Source organism: Kryptolebias marmoratus, linkage group LG4, assembly GCF_001649575.2.
Source record: "Kryptolebias marmoratus isolate JLee-2015 linkage group LG4, ASM164957v2, whole genome shotgun sequence".
In the NCBI taxonomy this organism is placed as follows: domain Eukaryota; kingdom Metazoa; phylum Chordata; class Actinopteri; order Cyprinodontiformes; family Rivulidae; genus Kryptolebias; species Kryptolebias marmoratus.
The window spans coordinates 4,728,359-4,751,290 of record NC_051433.1 but is presented as its reverse complement, the minus strand read 5'-3'; the positions used below and the strand labels follow the sequence as shown (position 1 = coordinate 4,751,290).

At 37.0% G+C, this 22,932-nt stretch overlaps 1 protein-coding gene across 1 annotated transcript in view; it reads left to right on the top strand.

Annotated features, from left to right (window-relative positions):
• Positions 1 to 9,872: 9,872 nt before the first annotated feature.
• The window catches only part of lrrc38b (leucine rich repeat containing 38b), a 19,860-nt gene continuing 6,800 nt past the window's right edge, over positions 9,873 to 22,932 (top strand). Inside the window, exon 1 of the mRNA XM_017408943.3 lies at positions 9,873 to 11,422. Within this exon, the coding sequence (XP_017264432.1) occupies positions 10,795 to 11,422 (628 nt within the window). The 5' untranslated portion in view covers positions 9,873 to 10,794. The remainder of the gene's footprint in view (positions 11,423 to 22,932) is intronic.

Here is a 22,932-nt window from a genome sequence, read left to right as displayed (position 1 = left end):
TAAAATGTGATTTGGTATTGTCTTGCTGAAATAAACAAAGCTTTCTCTAACAACAGTTGCACCTAAATATAAGCAGATGCTGCTTTAAAGTCTTTTAAATAATAATAATAATGTTTTTTTTTGCAGAAACCTGCTCGTTACCCACTTCATTCGTTCTGATTTATCCTTATATCATCACATATGCTGAGTCCTGAACTCTGTGCTGATGACAAGGTGAATAATTTCTCTCCTTTTTAGTCCAGAGGATGAAGTGGCTGATTTCCAAAAAGAATTACCGATTTTGATTGATCACCCCTTGAAACAGTTATCTGTTTCACCTTGGTGTAAAATTAACTTGTGCCCAGAAAGGACTGCAGTGGAAAATAATCTTTTTTTCTTTGCTTCTTTTATTTTGGATGACACGCGTGGTCATTTTTCATTTCATTTTCAGGAAAAGAAAAAAAAGAAAATACACACCCCGACACACACACACAGCAATCCAAACCTCATAATATTTATAGATTATTGTACTCTTTTTTTTTTTTTTAGTTTACTTTTGACTTGGTATCCAAACTCCCAGATCCGATTTACAATTTATTTATTTCAATGTCAACAAATTTAAGATTGAAACAAATTAAATTTGTTTGTTAAAATATTTTTTTGCATAAATAAACTGAGCTATATTTATTGGACTTGAATATCTTTTCATATTTATAAATATTTTTTATCTCATTTAATGAACTGGGTAAGTTTTTCTAAACAAATTAAATTAGTTAACTGGTTTTAATAATATTCTAATCAATCTGGAACCTAAACACAAAGACGTACTGCAGCTTTGCAACTTAAAACATCTTAAAATAGGAAGTCAGGTAGTAATGAGATATGTGTTTTTTGTTTTTGTCACTTCTGATGTAATGCAACATACAAATTTAACAAAAGTAACTGTTCTGTCTTCAGCTTTAGTATTACAGGAGAAACAGATGTTCTCTTAAGCTCAGCCTCGCAGGTTGATCCATCTGCGTGTCCTGAAACACTGTCTGCTGTCATGAGCAGAACGAAAATATAAACAGTTTCCAACATGCTCAGAGAAGCCAGACTGAGGGCAAAGACAGAGACCTCCCTTTCAAAGCCAGTCACATTGCCCTTTTCACTCACTCTGTTCTGCGGAGCCTGAGGGCTGCTGGGTGTTGGAGGCTGTCCTTTGGTTGTGCACTTTCTGCAAATCTATTGTGTTTATATCTCTATTAGAATATGTGCAGGGGATAGACAGAGATGATGGATGACTGGTGATGATGTCACACTTGACCTCTTAGCATTTGCTTAAAAATTAAATTGATTGAAACAGTGACGGATGCAGTGAGAGAGATGAAGGAGATTAGGTGAGTCTGAGGAAGGATCATGTGTGGGTGGCGGGTTACTAAACACAGATTTTGATCACATTTTGCTAAATGTAATGAACTGACTGATGATACTTTACACCATTTTTAGACTTTTAGAAAGGTCATAGTGCTAATGAAATATTTAAATTTGATTTTAGTACATACTGATTTGGTCATACTGTGCTGAAATATGTGACTTATCAGCAGGCTCCAACCATGATTGTGTCAGGATTTGGGTATCTTTAGGTTTATTTTTGTACTGGGTTTGTTTCTTTTATTCTGTTATTTGGTTGTCCTCATGCTTAGTTTTGTTCTTGTAAGTCTTTGTGTAGTTTTTGCTCCCTGTGCCCTTTGTGTTCCTGTTATTATTCACTGTTTCTCTGCTCAGTACCTGTCGGGCTGCCTCAACTACCCACACCTGTCCCTCGTTTATAATCAGTCACCTGCTTTCATTTTGCAATCACCCTCTGCCTTTAAAACCTGGTCATTTTTCACGTGCTGGCTGGTTTTCCTCATGTGCGTTGCTGCTCTGCCTTTTGTTAATTAGTTTTTGTTGCTGCTACGTCAGCTTTTTGTTTTTGGTTCTTATTTTTAAAAAAAATTGTTGGGTTCCTTATGAGTCTGTGTATTGGCTTCACCTCCCTCATCCCCATCAGACTGTTTTAACACCACACCCTAAATCACACTTGGAATTGTTTTAGATTTTTTTTTTTTTTTTTAGCTTTGCTACTTTTATTACTTTTTATGACTGACACTTTGCTCAGTGGTAAAAAAATGAACTTGACTTGACAGAACCAACTGTTTTCATATTTTAAGTTAAACACATTGTACAAGAATTAAACTTATGTAACAGAATAACTTGGGCAGCAAACAACTTTAATCTGTTTGAGGAAATGAGTGGAATAACTACAGTAAATAACAAAATCAGTGTATGAGAGATAATTTGGTAACAAACATTAAACTGATGAGGAAAGGTCTTAAAGTGAAACTCTACTTCCAAAAGATTGTCTTACAGAAAAAAAAAAAAAATCTTCTTTCATGATAAACTGTCTTTTAACAAGTTCTCTTGCTATAATTAGGTAGATCCCAATTTTCAGGAAAATGGCTTGGCTGCATTTTTTTTCTTTTGAAATAAAATCATAATTAAATGGGTAATAGGGCTTAAAGATGTGTGCTTTTGCATAATCAGGTGCCAATAATCTCCTCCCTCCTATCATGCTCCAAAAAGACAACAATGGCAACAAACAAAAGCTACAGTGTGTGAACTCGCTCTCGGTGGCTGCGTCTGTCTGTTATTCTGGTCTGTACAGGAGCAGTCAGTTCAGTAGCAAATGCTTGTCAGTGCATGCAGGTCCCTTAAATCCACATTCATAACCGATACAGTGTTAACCTTGTGAATTAATGTGTTTTAAATCAGATTATCTTTTTTTTAATCAATCCAGAGCCAGAGTAAAACTCATTTTCAGTCTGGTAGTTTTGTGACTCAGATCGGCTTACTGTCTGAGGCAGAAAAATAAAAAAATAAAATAAAATGAGGTCATCAGAGCCCCCAAACTGGAGGAGTGGCTCCAACAGATCCCAGGAACAACCTCTAAAATCTTTGTCCAGAAGAGCACAGTCCTAAAAACAGATAAGATGCTGTGAAAAATCCTGAAGCTTCCAGGCTTCTGGTAGAGGACCTATGAAAGTGTGCTATTTACAAAGCATCTGTTTGTGTTGCACAAACTAGTCACTGTATTTGCTTTAATGCCATATGATTGTTAAACTTAAGCAGTGGTTTGAAAGCAGCACTGTATTTAGTTCACTGCACCTGCTGACGTCTTATGCTGTTTATACTTATAGCTTTCTGACACTTCTCATGGTCTGCACTTTCACTCTTAACCAAGGGCTTTTATTAGAAAAAAAACTCCCTCAGTTTGAGTCATTTGGCCGCGTCATTCTCCGGTGCTTCCCTCTTTTTAATTTTTGCCTTCGAACATCCATTTATTCATGCATCTCTTGTAGGCACGCAGCTCAGTAATCTGCAAGCGGCCTTACAGAGCAGCTCCTCCCCTGTGATTGGCTGGGAATGGTCACATGGCACAAAGCAGCTGCACAGTGAAAGTCAGACAACTGTGTGAGTGTAAGATGCATGTGTAAGCAGCCCAGAATTCTTAGTTTTAATCATCAACAAATACTGTATTACAGTAAACTGATTAAAATTAATTTGGGGCTCATAAATCCAGCCGACCCTCTGCGAATTCTTCTGGTGCTTCCAACTGATCTCTTCAGGCCTGAATTAACCTAACCTGATAACAAGTGTAGTGTGAAATGTTTTGTTCTTGATTCTGAAGCTTACAGACACTGTAACACTGTCCCACATTTTCTCCAGTAGCTTCATGATGATTTTCATGCTTGGTCATTTGTAAACACGATGTGTGTTGCATTTTCTATTGGCTTTGGCTCAAAACCTTAAGGGGCTTTGACAAAACAGTATTTGATGGTCTGGGGTAGATAACAGCCTGCGTGACACCATACAAACAGCAGCTAAAGCTGTTGGTGAAAAGAAGTTGTACTACACAAACGAAGGAGGCATGTCAGGGCACAGTTAAACCCCAATTGACACGTAAACGCTTCTGTAAATATCTTAGCTGAGAGAAGAGCTTTTCAGTTGCTGCAGGGTAATTTAAACCCCCTGCAAGATCAACCGACTCTCTCATTTAGCCTGGCAGCTGGCACGGCCACAGAGGTGTGTGTTGGCAGCTGATGAGTCAGGGGAGAGTTGTGGTTCGACAGGGCGCACTCCCAGTTCAGCGGCAAACAACACAAGTGGAAGGAAGCTTTTACAAATGTATGCATCTTCGGTTTTATTTTTCAGTCTGTGGAACTACAGTCTCATTTAGGATTGATTATTTTTTTCATGTTTATCCCCAATCTTATTTAATTTTACACTTACTCTTCTGCTTTTCATGCTCTCTGTCTTTTCTGGCTGTTTTCTTGTTTTCTTGCCTGCTTCTGCTCCTGCTGTGTTCTGACACAGTTAGGAAACCGTGATTAATCAGAGCTCATCCTTTAGGCTGGAGGATGTTTATATTATGTTATGGCTGCCTCTCATCACATTACGTTGATTTTTGCTGTGTTACCAACACCCTAAAAAAGCCCCCCCACACACACATCCAAAAACAAGAGGGAAATAAAAATGTTGCTGTAAAAGTTTTTTAAAGGATTTTTCTTTAAAATGCAGCCAAGTCATTTTTTCAGCACTTTTCACACAGACAATTTATGATGCTTGAGTTGTACATAATAATTATTAACATGCTGCTAAAAGTGTGAGATATATAGATTTAAGGACATTAAATGGGCCTATAAACATCTATACTAGTAGACTGAGATACTAAATGTGGTGTTTTACATGATTTAATAACTGATTTTGAATATGCAAATGACAAACTTTCACATTACAGTTTGGTATTTTAAACAATGCATGTTGCTCATCTAGTTATGTGATTGGTAATAAAAATTAAAAAAAACAACTTAAGACATCAGAACAAGATAAAAGTAACTGCTTAAGTATTTTTTTAGGCATCTATTGGTCTATTTTGTCAAACATGTTTTCCAGAACATATCATCCCTGACTGACAACATGTAGGCTCTCTCTAACCTTTTTTAAATAAATGGGAACTGATATTTTATTTAGAAGGATCTACTTTCCATAAAGAGTTATGTAAATTTTTTTAAAAGTTGCATTTTTAAAAAAAGTAATGATACATTCTAAACATGAATACCCTAAAAACTATGTTGTCAGAAAAGTAAACACTGCAGACTGTAAGCCAGCAGTGTTTTCACAGTGACAGTGAGATCTGAGTAAACTGAATATTTTTATAGCTGGAATGTGCAAGAAATATTTCTACCCAGTGAGTGTCAGCCGCTGTGGGCTTTTACTACATGCAGAGAGGTTCTAAAACAATAAGTCTGACTCATCTCTCTCACCTTTGGTGATAAAACTGGCAAAATAAAGAACTTTTTCCACAGTGATGAAAGAGGCACTGTTTCCAACAAAAAACAATTCATGGTTTGTTCACTGAACAGCTGTGTGGATGTCCTGGTGCCTTGTATCATTCGAGGACATAAAATACCAGGAATTATAGTGTTAAGTTGCTCCTTCCTGTGATGTTTTAAGACCAAGACACTGTATTAAGTTGCACTCTATTAGATTACTGTCTGGTGCTGTAGTGATGATCACTGATTGTTCTGAGCCATCACTGCCACTATGTCCTTGGACAAAAGATCCCCATCCTCTGTCCCACCTCCTGTGTTGGCAAAAGGCAAGGTGCCAAGAATTCCAAATGTCAGCGGATGGCTTAAGAAATGACAGCTGCTCCTCCGTCTTGAATGTCCACTGCCACACTCTGGGAGGTGTTGAAAGGGACGTAGTGACATTTGCAGCAGGGTCTTCTGAACATCCTTTAGTCTCCTGTCTCCGTTTCCACCATGCCGCTCCTTGTTTCCTGCCCTGCTGTGACCGTGAATCTACGTACCTTAGGACACTAGTCTTCTTACCAGGTCAAACATCATGCTGTGTTTGACATTCATCATTTATTGATGGAGTGTTCTTTAATTGCAGCAGGATAGACCTTAGCTTTTCTGCTCTCACACTGACTAATCCACGGGGAAGGCCCTCCTACTGATTGTACACAAGCTGGGAGCACTACTGTTGACTTATAATGATTGTGGCACACATACACCAAAATAAAATCCACAGGGTTGTTTTTCTTTTCATTTAACTAGAATTTGCTAGCATTTTACTCTGTTTACATAAATTCCATCCATGCTCTTAGCTGAAACATTTTAGAGTATAAAAGCTGAAAACAAAATTATCTAAAAGCAGAGTCAAGGATGGTTGTGAGTCTCAAGGCTCTAAATATGTGTCTGTGGAAGTCCAACACATGCTGATATGGGTAAATTTAAAATAGTAACAACACATTATCTCTCTGTTAAACCAGATCCAGTTTTAGAACAAATATGCTGTCTACTGCAGGTAGCACACCAACATACTCGTACAACATCTAAGCCTTTTGACAGAACTGTATTTCTTTTCCAATTTGTTTATGAGTTCATGGAAAATAAAATGCAAAAGACAACTGAGTCCATGAACACAAATCAGTGGGTTTGATTTTTGTGTCGTCAGAATGGGTTGGTTATACAACTGTAATGAACTTTTCACAAGGTCTTGTTGAGATTAGTTTTCTGAACCCTGCACTCGAAACCTAAACTAATCCTCTCATGTGGTTTGTGCTCTTTCTTTCACTTACAACCACTCACTCATAGGACGATCCTGTTTTAATCTGTATCCGGCATGGGATTAATTTGACTTCATATGCAACTTGCAGTTGGTCAGTTAGTTAGTTTTAGCAACAAACGCCAGCTGTTCAAGGGGAAATGATCTCTGTGCAACAGATCAAAATGCAGCTGTGAAAGGAAGTTTTCAAATGTGAATACTTGATGTGTAACTGTGAGTAAACTCAGTGTGTTTCTGCTATTAATAGCTGAGAAACTTACAAACAGACAATTAGGCCTCTCTTGCAGAGTTGGTATTTCAAAGACCAAGTAGACAGTTCAGTTTGTATTTTTCAAAATGAACTGTCTCGTAACTGTTTGTATACTTTTCTCCTAATTTACTGACAAGAAAAGAACAGTTTAATGTTCAGAGATTGCATGACCTGATGTAACTTCTATATGTAAAATAAGTAAACCTGGATTGATACTCTGCCAAGTCAGTGACAAGGTCACCTAACCTTCAAGTTCTGGCTTATTGCTCTGCCATGTCACATGTGCATTTCTTAGAAAACCTTAGTTAGAAGTAATTGTGGGAAAGACTGGAAAATCAATTTGTGCAAGCAGCTGTAGGAAAAGTCAAAATCTGCTCATTCCTCATGTGGACACACGTTATTTCCCTTGAGCTTTCAATAAAAAAGACGAACAAAGTTAAAAAATTAAGGTGTTTTCAGCAATCATAGAGACTTAGGAGCAACACAATGCATGTGAAACAGATTTTATAGATCAATGAAATTAGTGCCTGTTATTGTTTTCAAAGTAGTTTATCTCTGTGCTGCAGGTCTGCAAAGTGTAAAGTGAAGATTAAAGCCTGGTTTAATTGATTTTTTTTATTTTTTCATATTTTTCTTTGTTTTAGTCACTTCAACATAGACATAAACAAAATTAAACTATTAAATTATTTCATTATCAACTGACCATAGTTGATATAGAAATGTAAATATATGGAACTAGTTGCAGAATATATATATCTGAGTTTATTTCCTTGCAGCTGTGAGGTTACATTACAAGAATAAAAAAAAGCTCACTACGACTGAATGACTAATACAAGTTCAAGCATTAGTCACTTAGCACAGTCTACAATGGCAGCAAGACATGAGTGAGGAAGAGCTACATACACTGGATGGCAACAGCTGTGTTTATTATGTCATTCAGAATTGGCTCACTTGTATGTCAGAAACATTTTCTCTTTCAGATTAGAGAAATTAGGAGTGTGACGCTGCAGAAGAGTTTGTCAAACTGAAGAAGCCTGTCACAATCACTGATGTTTAAAAAAAGGCTAACTTTACTAACCCAATATTTTTTCTTTTGCTTTTGTGTTTTTCTGTACCTTTAACAAAATATCTCATGAACCACTAAATTTAATTTAAATGAAACTTTCAAAAAGCAATCCCTGGGTCGACATCTACAACTGATAAACGTTTGGAGTCAACTCCTATTCAAGACTAGTCCCTGACACATACTTCACTTTGAGAGCAATACATTGCATGAGTATAAATCTTGGCATTACCTACACATACAGATGGGATTTATGGTTCTTTGAAAGAACCCAGATCATGCAGATCTGTTAGTTTCAAAGAGCTGTTCAAAAGGTTTGCTCTTTTGAATGGTTAGTCAAATGGTACTGCCATTGACGTCATTACGTACGGCTGCATTATGGCTGTATCTCACTATGCACGGCCGTACATAGTGGCGTATGGCCGTACCACTTGACTTGTCAAGCTCACAGCCCCCCTCCTGTCCTGAGCACACGTTCACCAATTACAACAACCACTGTGCTCCTCCCCTTTGCCTGTATTTTATCTCCATGGAACAGTAAAGGATAAGCATGTGTGTGTCTGCATCTGAGGAGGAAATCACGAGAAGGGGGTTTATAAAAAGATGAATGGCTCTTTGCCGTTTCCATTATTTGTTAAAGAGATGTTTAAAAGATTTGGATCATTCATGAATGTCACATGCGCTGTTGGTGCCAATCCTGTTTGTCTGTTAGCAAAATGCAGTTGTATTTTATAAACCTCTGGACAAATTTGATTAAAATTCTCAGAAAACAATTATGATTGGGCTTTAATTTCTATAAAAAAAATAGTTGGAATATGCTCTTTGTCATCAAAATCAATTTGTGATGACAAGTTTCTTAAGATTGTTTTTCAACAAGTTGTACAATGATGTGTAAACTCTAATTAGATTATCTGGGATGTAGTTTGTCAGGTTTGAGTGAAATGATCCCAGATTGCAGACTCATTTTAAAATAATTAAAGAAAAAATTATTTTAACGAAAACAGAAAAACAAAAGGGCTGACGTGGTGGCAAAAGCAAAAAGCAAAAACTCACACAACACACAAGAATTAAAAATAAAAACTAAACACGAGGTTAACCAGAATGAAAACAGAACTCCAAAAAAAAAAAAAACAAAACAAAAAAACAATAAACCTAAATGCAAAAAGAAACTGGAAGAAAACCTGACATGGTGAGCTGTTCTCCAGTTTCTTGTTTTGAAGCAGAGGAGTGCACATGCTCAGTTCCATCTACAGTCTGCCCTTTTTAAATACGTGTGAAAGCCTGTGCAGGGAATATGTCTTCATCTTGATAACTGGAAACTATCACACATGACTGCACTACTTTCACAGAAATGTCACACTACCCTCATCTCCACATGTCTAATTCATCATCCACTTGCAACAGCCCTGATCTAATTTGATTCACCTGCGGGAGAAAATCCCATTTAGGAAAGTCAACGCACATTCTCAATTAATTTTTTTGTCTCCATAGCGATGTAAACTCATGGCATCTATCAGTTAGAAATACAAATGTTATGAAATAGAAAAAGCAAACCATATTCCCATTTTATATCATCTTTACCGCTATGAAAATGTGACTTTTTTTCTGAAGAATTTGTCCTAAATTATACAAACAGAGCACTAAAGCAACAAGGGTTTTCACAGGATTATAAAACAGGTCAATGGCTGAAAAACATAAATGTGAGTGAAATTTTAAATTTTATTAGCAATGCATTTGTACCATAATTGTAAATATTCTGTTTAAGATCACATACTGTAGCTGTTAATACATTAATAGAGAAAAACAGAATTTCTTATGTCTCTTTTTTCATATTTTAAGATGCAACCAATCATCATTTCTTTTCACTATAGGAAGTGACATCACATGTTGACAGCGTTGTATCAGGCACGCCCCCCTGAAAATAGGGAGAGGGGAGAGGGCATGAGATAAACTGTGGTAGATTCAGCAGCAGACATAGGATTGGCATGGCTGTGTGCAGCTCAGCACTGAAACCTACATCCACAAGGCTCCCGCCTGGACATTTGGATTCTCTCTCAAACAGCCCTAAAATGATGCTGGACAGAGGAACACTAAGCTTTGCTCTTTTTTACAGCATGTTTTTGTGCACTGGGAGATAGAGAGGGAAAACCAAGGGGGGTGGGGGCAATATCAGCACACACTTGAGCGATGCTCCGTGAGCTTCTCTCTTTCTTTTCAGACCGTCTGGCGTTTTTGCACAAAGATTTTGGACTAATGGACGGATGCAGCAATGCAACTCTTTGCTTGTCATGCTTGAGTCATATTTTCATATATCCTTTTTTGTCAGATCCCTCATTGTCTTTGTCTGTCACTGCTGTCAGACGAACTGTGGGGTAGTGTGGCGGACACAGCGTTCTCCTCAATCCCCCTCTCCCTTGTCTGTGTCCCCGACTTCTCTTCATCCCTGGCTCGTTCGTGTTTATTCACCTCTTCAAAGCTACACTCCCCTCTGTGTTTGGCTCAGTTTATCTCACTGCTTACTATCTCCCTCTCTTTGCTCATTTAAAACAAACAGACTGCCATTCTATCTCAGCAGCCTGCTACATGATCTCTTAGAAAACAGTTTTCGCTGCTATTCAGCCGTCTCATAATTCTTTAACGCTGTCAGGTATCCCTGTTCAAAACGTCAGGATGCTCATTGAGGAGGATTGATCCCCTCCACCCCAATCACTCATCCCTTCCCCTCTCTTGCCCTGATTGTCTTGCCCTCTGACCTTCACCCTTTTGTCCTCAAGCCCCACCCACCATCTTCCTTTTGTCCTTAACCTAAGCCTGTTCTCCCCTAACTCCTTTGACCCTCTTGACCATGTTGCCATGTGTCTGCTGGCTTCAACCTATCCTTGTCTTGCTGTCCTCTGTCTTTTGGACCCGGGGGGAAAACTGCCCAGCAACGTGCCAGTGCCCAGATCCTCACACCGTGGACTGCAGCGGCCGTGGGTTGACCCGTCTTCCTGAAGAGATCCCCTTGGATGTTCGAAGGCTTTTGCTAGCTGACAACTGGATACCCCGCATCCCCTCAGATTTTCTGGTTCTGTACAGTGACTTGGTCTACTTGGACCTCCGGAACAACACGCTCTCCTACATTGAACCTGGGACCCTGAGCACCTCCTCCAGACTGGTCTTCCTCGACCTTGGTAGCAACAATCTGACTGAAATCCCCAAGGGGACTTTTGGGGAGTCACGCAGCTTGATCAAATTACGACTGGGAAACAACCCATATTTGAGCATGGTGAATGAGGATGCTTTCCTGGGCCTCACATCTTTGCGAGAACTTGAACTGGAACGTAATGCACTGTCTACCCTAAAAGTGGGGGCTCTAAGTCAGTTGCCCTCTTTACGTGTGGTAAGACTAGAGGGCAACCCCTGGGTGTGCAATTGCAACTTTGCCAACCTGTTTGAATGGCTAATCGAGAACAGTCACAAGCTTCCAAATGGTAAGTAATCACATTTCAGAGTAAATTTTCTGTTTGCTGTGCGTGACCCAGATAAAGCGTATCTGAGTGTGACATTCAGCAGTAATATGGCAAATCCACAGCCATAACACTTCTCTGGTCTATTTGTGTTTTCCCTGTAGGAGAGGAAACCCCCCTCCCTGTCCCTAGTTCTAAATTTGTCCCTTTCTTCCTCCACCCGCACAGCACATAACGTGTGAGACTTAATGTGTAATATGAGACAATGGCACTTGTTTGAAAGTGATAAGCTTGCTCTATATTTAAACAGATTCAGTTTCAAAAAATGCCAACAAATTGCATTGTTCTGCAATATGTAGATAAACAACATGTTATAGATTAATTTAGTTGATTTTTGTAGAAAAATCAACTACAGACCTGTTCTGCTTTCAGAAAGACTAATCTACAGGCTTTTCAGTAAGGTCAATATTTCTGATAGACTTGCTCTTTAGTAAATTCAACAAATATGCTACGACCTCTTTTTTTACAGCTTTGTAATTAAACAGAGACATTGCCTTTGTGTGTATATTTCTTTTATCTAATTGACATTTTATGCCCACCAACTCCATCTAACACTGAGCTTCAGCCAGAAGGGTTCAGTTATGTAACAGGATGGACATTTTGGTGATTTTTGCAAAGCACCCTCAGTGTGTGCATGATTTGTTTTGAGAAACTAAGCAGATAAATGGAGAAGTATTCATTGTAAAATTTGTTAACATGGAGTTGATCAGGTTTGTTTGTTTTACTTTTCTTGACTTTAGTGAGCTACACTATTTGGAATATATATAAAAATCTTGTCTGTAGTCATTTATTTTCAGAAAAGTGTTCATCATGTTCTTTGTGCAGCCCACATATGTTCTGCAAAAAGCAAATCAAATGTAAAACACTATAGATGTCCTTTGCAAATATATCAGACAACAGTTATCTTGTGAGTGCAGGCTAGGACGTGGGAGCAAGAAGGCAAAAATAAACAGATCTGACAGTTGAGCCACACATGACTCGGGACACGTGCTGTTGTCATTTTTACTTCAGACTGTAGATATGCAGTAAAACATGGGTTGGAATTTTTGTAAGAATCCTGAATATGGCTCACAATTGGCATTAAACAACAATGCTGTTCAGATCCTTGGATGCAAATGCTACGTTGTACACAAAAATAATCAGTTTTGGTTGCCAGTGGCACAGAGTATCTAGCTCAAGATATGCAATGTGCTATGTGAGCACTTTGGATGCTAGAAATTATTATAGGCATAACATGTCATGAAAATAAATAAACTGATGACCAATCCAATCCTGGTGAAACTACAAGACATCAAAATCTCTTCACTTGTTAAAGATATAGGGGCCACATTTTTTAAAGTTGTAATTAAAATGTCATGTAAATGCTAATTGTGAAAAAAAGTTTTCATTTATCTTTTCCCAAACTTGGTTGGGTGCTGCTTGGCTGTTGCAGACTGCTGACTACTCACAGAATCAAACTTTATATGAACATTTAAGCCATCTATTGATTCTGTCCTCACTTTCCTCTCACATCTTTTGTCCTCCACCACCAAAAGTTGATAAACTGGCACAAATCTTCAGTTCCTCAGGCAAGAGATTGCGAATGCATTAATCACAAGCTCAAAGTGTTGTCAGCGCTAAAGAATAATGCATTGCATTATCAATATCGGCAAGGCAGAAATTAACAGCAAAAAAAGAGTTAAAGGCCTGGCTGACAACTGGCACCCAGCTAAATTGAGTTTTTAAAATGTATCTCATCTTATTTATGGCTCTTATTTCCTTATCAGTGACAACTTTAGGGCTTCAGAAACTAGTCAACCAATTTAAAAAAAAATAAACGTGGTGCGCCAAACAAATCTGAAAAGATATCAGCCCTAAATTTATTTTATTTTATTTATTTTTTTATTTCTGTCATATATAGGAAATACTGTTGATAGCAGAATATATTGCATATATTAATGTTTTTAAATTATTTCAATACATTTCAAAAGTAAACTTAGTTCATTATTGTGGTTTATTCTAACCAGTTTTCAACATTTACACAAGTTAAGACACATGTTGCTTAGAGGAAATTCTTGGTCTCACTGGGTGAAAGACATGAAAAAACAGAAAGGTTTACAGTGAGATGGTTCTGCAAACATGTCTGGGTCACACATGCAGGCATCATACTGCCGGACCTAATTAACATAATGACTAAGCTCAATTGCGGAAAACATTGCCGTGACCTATTCTCTGAAATACTGTATTAAAAGTGGTTACACAATAACAGATGGACACTCATTAGTGAATGAGCTTGACTTGATGAGCTTCCCAGTTTGTATCAACTCTGAACAACCATCATTAGCGTGGGTGTTTCAACTTAAAATCTCATTGCTGAGTAAATCAATTATGTAAATTTTAGTGTTTTTTATTTATCACTGTGCTCTTTTCATTATTGTTGGTCTTGCAGCATCAGGTCTTTTATTGCCAAAAAAAAAATCTATTAAAATCCTGTCTACGTTTTATGAAAGTGTGGAAAAAAGCAAAAAAGACAAATGATATTCAAAACATTTCTGGCTACCACAGCTACTCTCTTTGTTTCAAATCCACACTGCATAATTTTAACGTAACAAGCAAAATGCCACAATGAGTATCTTACTGCTGTCAACTGGCTCCAGAAAGTGTTGAAAGTTATATTTTGCAGCCAAAACTTTTTAAGTTACAATTTGCTAATGAACTGAAGTCTAACAGCAGATAAAACGTTGCATACAAGTGTTTTTGTTTTTTCTCCCCATTTCTGAGATACCACAAGAACTCAATGCACTTCATGAAATCTGTTGTATTTGGTGTTAATAAATAAGATGACTTTTTGAATATAATTTTATATAAATAAATCTAAGCTGTGTCCCAAAATAAATACAGCTTTTGAAGAAAGGGATATAGTATTATCGAAGGTTTTCCAGGAATATGTTTCTGATATGATCATTGTCTACTTTTTGAGTTTTCTATTTAAATGACTAATTTCCTTCAATTTGAAACTTGTTTATATCTATTACATGAACTGTATGTGATTATTAATATTCTTTTGTTCAACATACCCCACCAGCTTTGCCTAAAATTTCTAAATCCACCAAAATTTACACATGTACTGCATATTGACCATTTTGATGTCAAACTAACAATCCAACACACTTTTCCCAAAATGTTTCTTACTACAAGTTTGCTGCCAAATGGTGTGAGGGGCATTCTAAATAACAGGCAAATTTAGTTTATTATTGTGAGTGCATATATATACTGTTAACTTGCACGCTTTATCTTACTTACTTACTTACTTGGCTGCCTAAATCTAAATAATAAAACTGGTTGTTGTATCTGCACATTAGGAATACAAACTTTGAGGTTTCAAACTCCCTCTTACAGCTCTGCTGAATGGGGCAGATGTTGTGTAGGTTGTAGTGACTGAGTCTCCTGGCTGCACATCAGCTCTCAAAATGTCAACACCAGAACTTCAACAATCTTCCCACTGTAGATGGACTTTTATGTCTTTTGTTGTTCTATTGTATTATTGTAATAAAATGTAAATACTAAGACATGTTAAAGAAAAATGGAGTATTTTCTGCAGGTTCTGAAAATTAAAAAAACAAACATTTGGATCACTGTTAAAATGCAAGAAGATCTCACATCCTAAACCTAATTATCTTGTAACACAGTGGTTCTCATTGTTTGGCCGTCTGCATCAATGCAAAATGGATAAAATGTCAGTGAAGGTAAATTTCAGCAATTATTTTATCAGTCCTCTCAGTAACTAATGACTGATAGATTGTTGCTGTATTGCTACTAACAGTTCCTCAAGTTCTTACATTTTCCTTTACAATTTTGCATGTTTTTAACAATGTAATCGTAGAATCATAAATTTAATTCAGAGTCTGGTTGTTGCAGGTGTACTAAGTTTGCAACAACGACATATATGCATTTTCACTTTCATGTGTTGAGATTTAGATTTAAATTTCTCATCAGGACAAAAAATAAGCTTACACAGTAAGCTCAAACTAGGCATCCTCATAAATCAGTATTCCACTGTCACACCAGGAGAATAATTAAGCTAAGTCTTAAAAAGTGTAAACTAAACAAAACTGTCCTGATTCTTTATTAAGGCTTCCCAGTGCTTTTCTAGCCTCCTTCTGAATGCCTGCATAATGTAGCAGCTGCAGAGCTGATGCTGTAAATCCAATTCCCATTTCATTTTTCACTTCTTGATTTCCCTCATGATTCTGAGTTCACATTGCGTCACACTTTTCTGTTTGTATTACTTTCATTACTGGAGGTCAGAATGACAAGTGGTGGGAGGATGCTTAAAGTTCTAGACGTAAGCTAAAATGCATGAATAAATAAACAAAAGAGATTTCCTTTCACACAACCGTGGTTTCTCTTTTATGCACAGCTTTGGCAATATATGAAACTCTGAGCTAAAGCTGATTGTCTGATTCACCAATTACATGTTCTGCAAAAGAAAAGTTACAACCAAACACCTAAGTCCTTCTTCTTACACATGATTTTAGGTTGCCATGTAAAAGGGTTTTTTAGCCACCAATCAGGCTCGTAAATATTTCAGTGAAAGAATGAGTGTAAACATGATCCACTGCTGTCTCCAGTGCTCTTGGGTTAAGGATGAACAAAGGCCATGTATAATTCAGAATGACACAGTTCTACAGCACATTGGCCAGAGTAATTGGAGCTACAGCTGCCTACAGGGCAGAGCAGACCAGTCTCTTTTGGGAGATGGACGACTGGGACTGAGGCCCATCAAGGCATTGCTATCAACACCAGTCATGACCTGAACAGTTTCTCTGCAAAGCAGCAGTTTACGTGACAGCTGGGTCAAAGTTTGAATTTTACTTCGCAGCCAATTGAGTTGCTTCTTTGAGAGCGGTTATCACACTGCACAACCGGCTCTGAAAATGTGACGTCACTGACCAGCGCTGCTTGGCACACACATGATGCTGCACTGCTCCACATGACATCTCTTTCTAGCTTCACCACCCATGGGTATGTGTGAGAAAATATCTGTTCCATTAACACAGCCTGACGGCTTGTTTTATCTTGGCCTAATTTAATGTTTATTTAAAGTTGGGATGTGAGAGAAATGGTGCTGGCAAGGGAGAGCTGAAAAGGTGGACAGACTTTGTATATGGAAACAGATGACCACTTTGTGCTTTTATAGTGAATTATTTTTCTACATGCATGTAGTGATGTTCATATGTCTCCCTACATAAGGAACCTCCTTCTGATTTGTTCATTCTTGCATCCTTACCACTTTAATGCTTGTTGTTTTGTAGATGCACTGCTGCTATTATCTATTAACTCTGTTACCATCTAACTATTAGTCGTTCCTTTATCTTGAATAGATCACACAGTTGTTCTGCTGAGATCCTAGTTCAGGTTTTTTTTTCCTTATACCTGGACAAGTTTTCAGTGCCTCTGCATTCTTGTCTAAATGATACATAAATGGCACATTCACCTGGTTCAATAAAGTATGATGGGGACAGTTTTGTGAGTCATTATTATAGTTAGGATGTTTACCTGTTCCAGTGCTTGGCCACTAGTTTTTTACCAGATATATTGAGTTTCCAACTCAAGTAAGCAAATGTATGACTACGGTGCATAGATCAATCTGGCCAGACAGAGTAGTGTTAGGAGAGGGAGGTGAAACAAGCCTCCAATATCAGTCTGCCACAGAACGGTAGATCAATCACGGCTGAGACAGAAGATAGCCTATCCTGTCGACTGGCTGTAATCCTAAATGTAATCCATCAACAGTCCGTGCCAGAACTGAAACAGATCTGTGTAGGCCAACGTACCTGGGAGTGTAAAGGTGTGATTTGAGTTACATTACTAGACAGTGACCTGCTTTGCAACCAGTCTGTATTATCACAGAAGTGTTTTAAGAGAAAACTGCAGTGTATTAGCACATTTAAAAGTTTTTGTTTTTTTTAATTTAGCTCTTGACTTCACACTATAATTACAAAATAAAAATCATTCTACATTTTACCACTTACAGAGAAGGGTCAAGACTAATTTGAACTCTCTGGCTGATTTAAGGTTTTGTCAACAGATAAACATTTAAAACATGATGATTTTTTTTAAGATACAAAAACAGTCTCAGTGTACACTGTGTCTAACATAGATCACAATACTCTGGACAAAAAAAAAAGTTATTCCTAGTTAAGACAATACAGCTATCACTGCTAAAGAGTTGCACAGAATGAAATATTTATAAGAGTATATCATAATCAGGTATGGCATTACGTAAGGCAAATATAAATAAAATCTAATAAAAAAAATCCTTTTATCTCTGGTTTACATGGAAAGTAAATGCAAATTAGTCTGACTTTCTTGTAGTATTCTGTCCTCACTAAGTCTATATTGGCTGCTCTGAGGCCAGTTAATTACATACCAAGATTTATTCCTGTTATGTCTTCAATAAAACCAGCAGCCACAGCTTCACTATGAAGTTTATGACAAGTTTACGACCAATATTGTACAACTGCATTATGCAGTTATACAAGGGTGGTCATAAACTTGCAAAGTCGAGCTAGATTCATCAAATTTAGTCATGGGTATAATTAATGTCAAAAAATGTTGTCAAACGGATGACAGTTCCAAACACAAAGGTTCAGTCACATGTAAATAACACTATGATGAGGAAAAACTAAGAATAAACCAAAATAAATACTCTATGGGTGATACATTGCATTGGAATGAGTGGATGCACAAAACAAAAAGCTTTTCAGTATTGCTGCAAGTGGATCTGATTGTTGTTGCTGCTTAGTATGCTCTTATGGCATCAGCTGCACCCCTGCTGGTGTTAAATAGTCTTCGGTGCAAGTAAAGAACAAACATAAATCAGTACAACTTTTAGAGCTTTAAGCAGTGTCTGTTTCAGATAAGAAGTTTGTTGTGCTGTAAATGTATATCTCCTAAAGAGGATGCATGTCAGGGCAGTGCATGTTTTTTCTTTAGAAAACTCTCTTACTATCTGCACACTGAATTCCACTGAATCTTCTATGGGTTGTAAAACAACTTTCCAAAGAAGGAATTGGTCGGCAGCTGGCGCATTGTGTTGAGCTGTTATCTCAAACACAAATGAGTTGTTTGCAAGTCAAATAAAAATAAATTTACTACAAAAAGCCTTGATAATTTGGTTTTCTTCTGCCTGTTGACACTTGTAACTTTTATTATACACTCTGCATCAGCAGCACTTTTGCTTTATCATGCACGGCGTTCAGTGTCTTGCCTGAAAATATTTTGATGCGTGAAAAAGTTTGTGATTAACCCACCTATCAGATGACCGCCACTCTTCCACTTGAGCCACAGCAGCCAGATGATATGGTAAATAAAATATTATATTTACTCATTCATTTTTGGTAGTGACCTTGTTCTAAAAGGCTCAAAGTCTACAACCATCAGTCAGTGGGTTAGAGGTGGGGTAAACAATACGGACAGGTTTGCAGTCCATCACAAGGCCAACACGTGATGCACAAGATAAACACGACAGAAACATCTGATCTGTTTGAAAGTCTTCAGTGTTTGGTTTTGTTTTTAGTTGAGATTCTGCTGCTCTGGTGTGACAGGTCTTCTAAGAATGTAAACCCTTAGAGAAAATCCCTCAAATTACAAAGAATCATCATTTCTGTTTTCACAAGTCATAACTGGCAAATTACCCATCTGTGTTAATTGTGTAGGATTGCTCATGCACAACCTTGTTCAACAATGCTAATAATAAAACTAAGATGGAAAAGTTGATTAAAAAATCCTTGCTGTAAGCAAATCATTAAAATTATCTTTAAGAGTTCCTTGTATGGGATGTAGTCTAATTTTATCTGCAGCAAACAATAAGTGGATCCAACTAGATACCCCCAACTTCTCCCAAACTAAGATGATCCTAGAAAAACCCAAAAGGTTCGACTTAGAGACAGTTTGTCCGTTCTGAGCTCTGGTGGTGCAGCATTTATACATTATTTTGAAGATCTGTTTAATAAGTGGGCCAGTTCAATGGTGCCAAAAAACAGAAAGCCAACAATGCAGTTTTCAGAAAGGCAGCAAAGCCTGCATCTCTTTATTTGAAACAACAAGTTGTGCAATATTGGATTTTACTGTTTTGTAATTACCTTGTCAAGAGACGGATAGATTCTGCTCAAATTATTATAAAAAACAAATGAGCCTGAAGCTGGAATAGGCTACATGTTTGTTTTAAGCAGCTCAGCCAATAATTATCTGTTAAGACTTTGGTTTCCATTTCCTGCATTTTAAAAATGAGGCTACATTTACTGAAATCTAGAGATCCTCTTAACGGACAGCTTGTAATTATGAGAAACTATCATTATAGTCAGAAAGTCACTTTTTGCCAAGTATCACAGATGTTGGTAAATCCCACATCTGTCAGACAGTGCAAGTGTGTTTTGGGGGTTTATAATTCAAATTTTTACTTGTGACAACACAAATCAAAGCTTTTGCATATTTTCATGGATCCTGCACCTTTTGTTGTGGACATTGTCTGTTTGTTGTCTGAAGAAAAGCTTAATTTAGGGTTTTGTTGAGACTTGTCAAACAACACTGCATAGAAGAAATGGGTCTTACAGCAAAAGGTGGAGTAAATATAAAGTAAAGATAATCAACTTAGCAAGACAAAAAGCAAAAATAAATGGTCACTTAAAATAAAAATGATAGTCTTTTGCAGACACCATTAACTCGCTCATGTAAACTCTTTTGCTTGTTAAAACTCATAAACATTCATTTTGTGAATGTTTCAAATGTTACTGACACTCCCAATAAAATTATGAAAATAATAAAAAAAGATCTGTTTGAATAAATTATAAATATGAAAGTTCTGTAACTACTGTGAGTGATGTTTGAAAAAGGATATTTTTACTCTCACGTCATCAGCTGAACATCCAGAAGAAGCAGGACCAGACAGAAGTGTCTTAAAATAGCAAATCATCTCCTCTGAAGTGTTGCTTTCAGATGCTATAACTGTATTTAACTACGATCCATTTATCCAAAACACAAATAGCCAAGACTGGTTGTCCAATATACTGGATTTTTATCAAGGTGTGTGTATGCTTGTATTTATGACTGAAAAGGATAATCTTCACATCACCTCCTGTTTTAAACAATCCAGTACAAAGATTGTTTGGTAATTACTTCATATAATGTTTAGCATCACAACTAACTTCACTGTATTCACGAAATATAAACAAATCTCATTTTATTTTTAGAACACAGTCAAAATAATAATTAGAGGAAAAGATATTATATAATCGGCTACTTAACTGGTGACAGGTGAGGGTGCCAGACTGGGTCTAAAACGAGCGTCCACAAAGAAAATAATGTTTTGAAGTCAGGGTCAAACTTACTATGAAACTTTGCAAAACTGAACCTCCTTCCATGTTTACAAACTTAAATTTTCTAAAGAATTTAAACAATTATAAAGAACAGAAAGTAAAACTTTAAGGAATTCAGTGCACAAGGCCAAATGAAAAACTATCATGGTGCCAAAGTGAACACAGACAAATGTAGATGAGCTTCGAGGTGGTGTTTTGCCGTGTGACTTTGGAATTGTGTGTGTAGCTGTTGGTCTCATGTTTGTGTTGGCATTGCTCTGGACTATTGTCCTTTGACTTCTGGAGTAACCGGCCCTCAAATCCCCCACTATCACAACCCCCTCAAATATCTGTTTAAATGCTAGTCGTCATCTTTGTGCAGATTTACTGCTAACTTATTTGTGCACAAGCTCATCCAAGATAGATGAAAAGTTAGTGGACAGGTGTTTTGTCATCAAATGAGTGCACATTCTTGCTTGTTTGAGGGCTAAAAAGATATTGGACCAAGCATGAGAAACACCATCCAGGCTGTTATCAGCAAAGAGGTGCAGAGTGCAACATCTGTCACTGTTTGAGGGTGCATCAGCGCCTTTAGCATGTATGATTTGTATTTAAGGATCAGTGAGGCAGAAGTGTAGGAACTTTGAGGAGGCATATGCTACCACTAGAACAAAGACTTTATTGGAAGGCCTGTGGTTGTATCAACAGAATGATATCTGACCCAATTCTGTATAATTTACAACAGTATAACTTCATAAACAAAGAATACATGTGCTTGACTGCCATTTCAGCATTATAGATCTATCTTCTTAAAATTTCTGTTGCATCAATCAAGAATATATTTTAAAATGTATTTATTTAATCTGTTTTATTATTGTGTTGCTTAGATAATGGGCAATGTGAGACAATGACAATCACTTATTCACGCACCTAACAACTTAAATTGTAGATTTATGTTTTATTGTTCTTAAAAGTTTTTAATATCTTTAATGAGGTTTGCATTTTTACCTATTTGCCAGTAAGAAACAACAAAAAATAAAAACACTAATGGCACTGGACATTTTGGAAGACCAGCAAACTACAGATGAGAATTGGCCCTTAAGGCTAAATTTGGCACATTTACAGGGTATAACCATGTCCATCAATCTGCAAGTCTTCTTTTAATAAACAAAAATTAAATAAACATCAAAAACAGGTCAGTGTTGTCAGCCCAGGATATACATGTCTCATCCCATCGCTTTAATTGAACAGTTTGGATTAAAGTAGCTTCTCTTTGAATGGATTGAATTCGTTTTATCTCTTACTCTGAGTCCCAGAGCGTAGATTTGGAAACAGAAAACACTGGAACTGATATGCAGCCTCTTTTCCTCCATCATGATTTAACATATAGGATGCAAACACCAAGGCTTCTTTACTGGTCTTGAGTTTGGTCACAGCTCACAAACCAGACTATTATTTAAAAAGATAAATAAAATGAATAGTTGAATCTCATTTGATGAACCAAAATGAAAGAAAATAGCTATAATAAAGTCTCCCATTTTTTATTATTTTCCTGTAATTTAGAGTGTGCAATGGCTTATGCTTCCCTCTAATTGCATGCTAGATGAAATGTGAGAATCTATATTGTATTAGAGGATTAGTGTCACCAAGTTTTATCGAGCTCTTCAAGAGTTCGGTTACCAACCTAATTAATACTGTAACAAGTCAATCAGAGGACCATGGAAATCAATTCAGGGCCATCACAAATTCCCGCCATTTCTTTTTCCATGTTACTCAAAATGTTTAAAGGGGACATATTATGCAAAATTCACTTTTTGCATGTTTTTGTTCTTCCATTTGGGTATCTACTGCTTCTAGAAACAGTCCCAGCACCAAAAAAACTACTCAGCTATTTTTTAGCAATAAGTAAATGTTTTCTGGTGTGGAAAAATGACCTGAAGTTTGGTAGTTTTGTTTATGTTAACACAGTTACATATTTTGAAGTGTAAATAGGTAGGTAGGTAGGTAGGTACATTTATTTATATAGCACTTTTCAGCACGAGGCGACTCAAAGTGCTTTACAACACAAGAACAAAATTACAGACAGAGTTACAGAACATGACAAGATAACTAAGCTAAAACATGACAATGCTAACA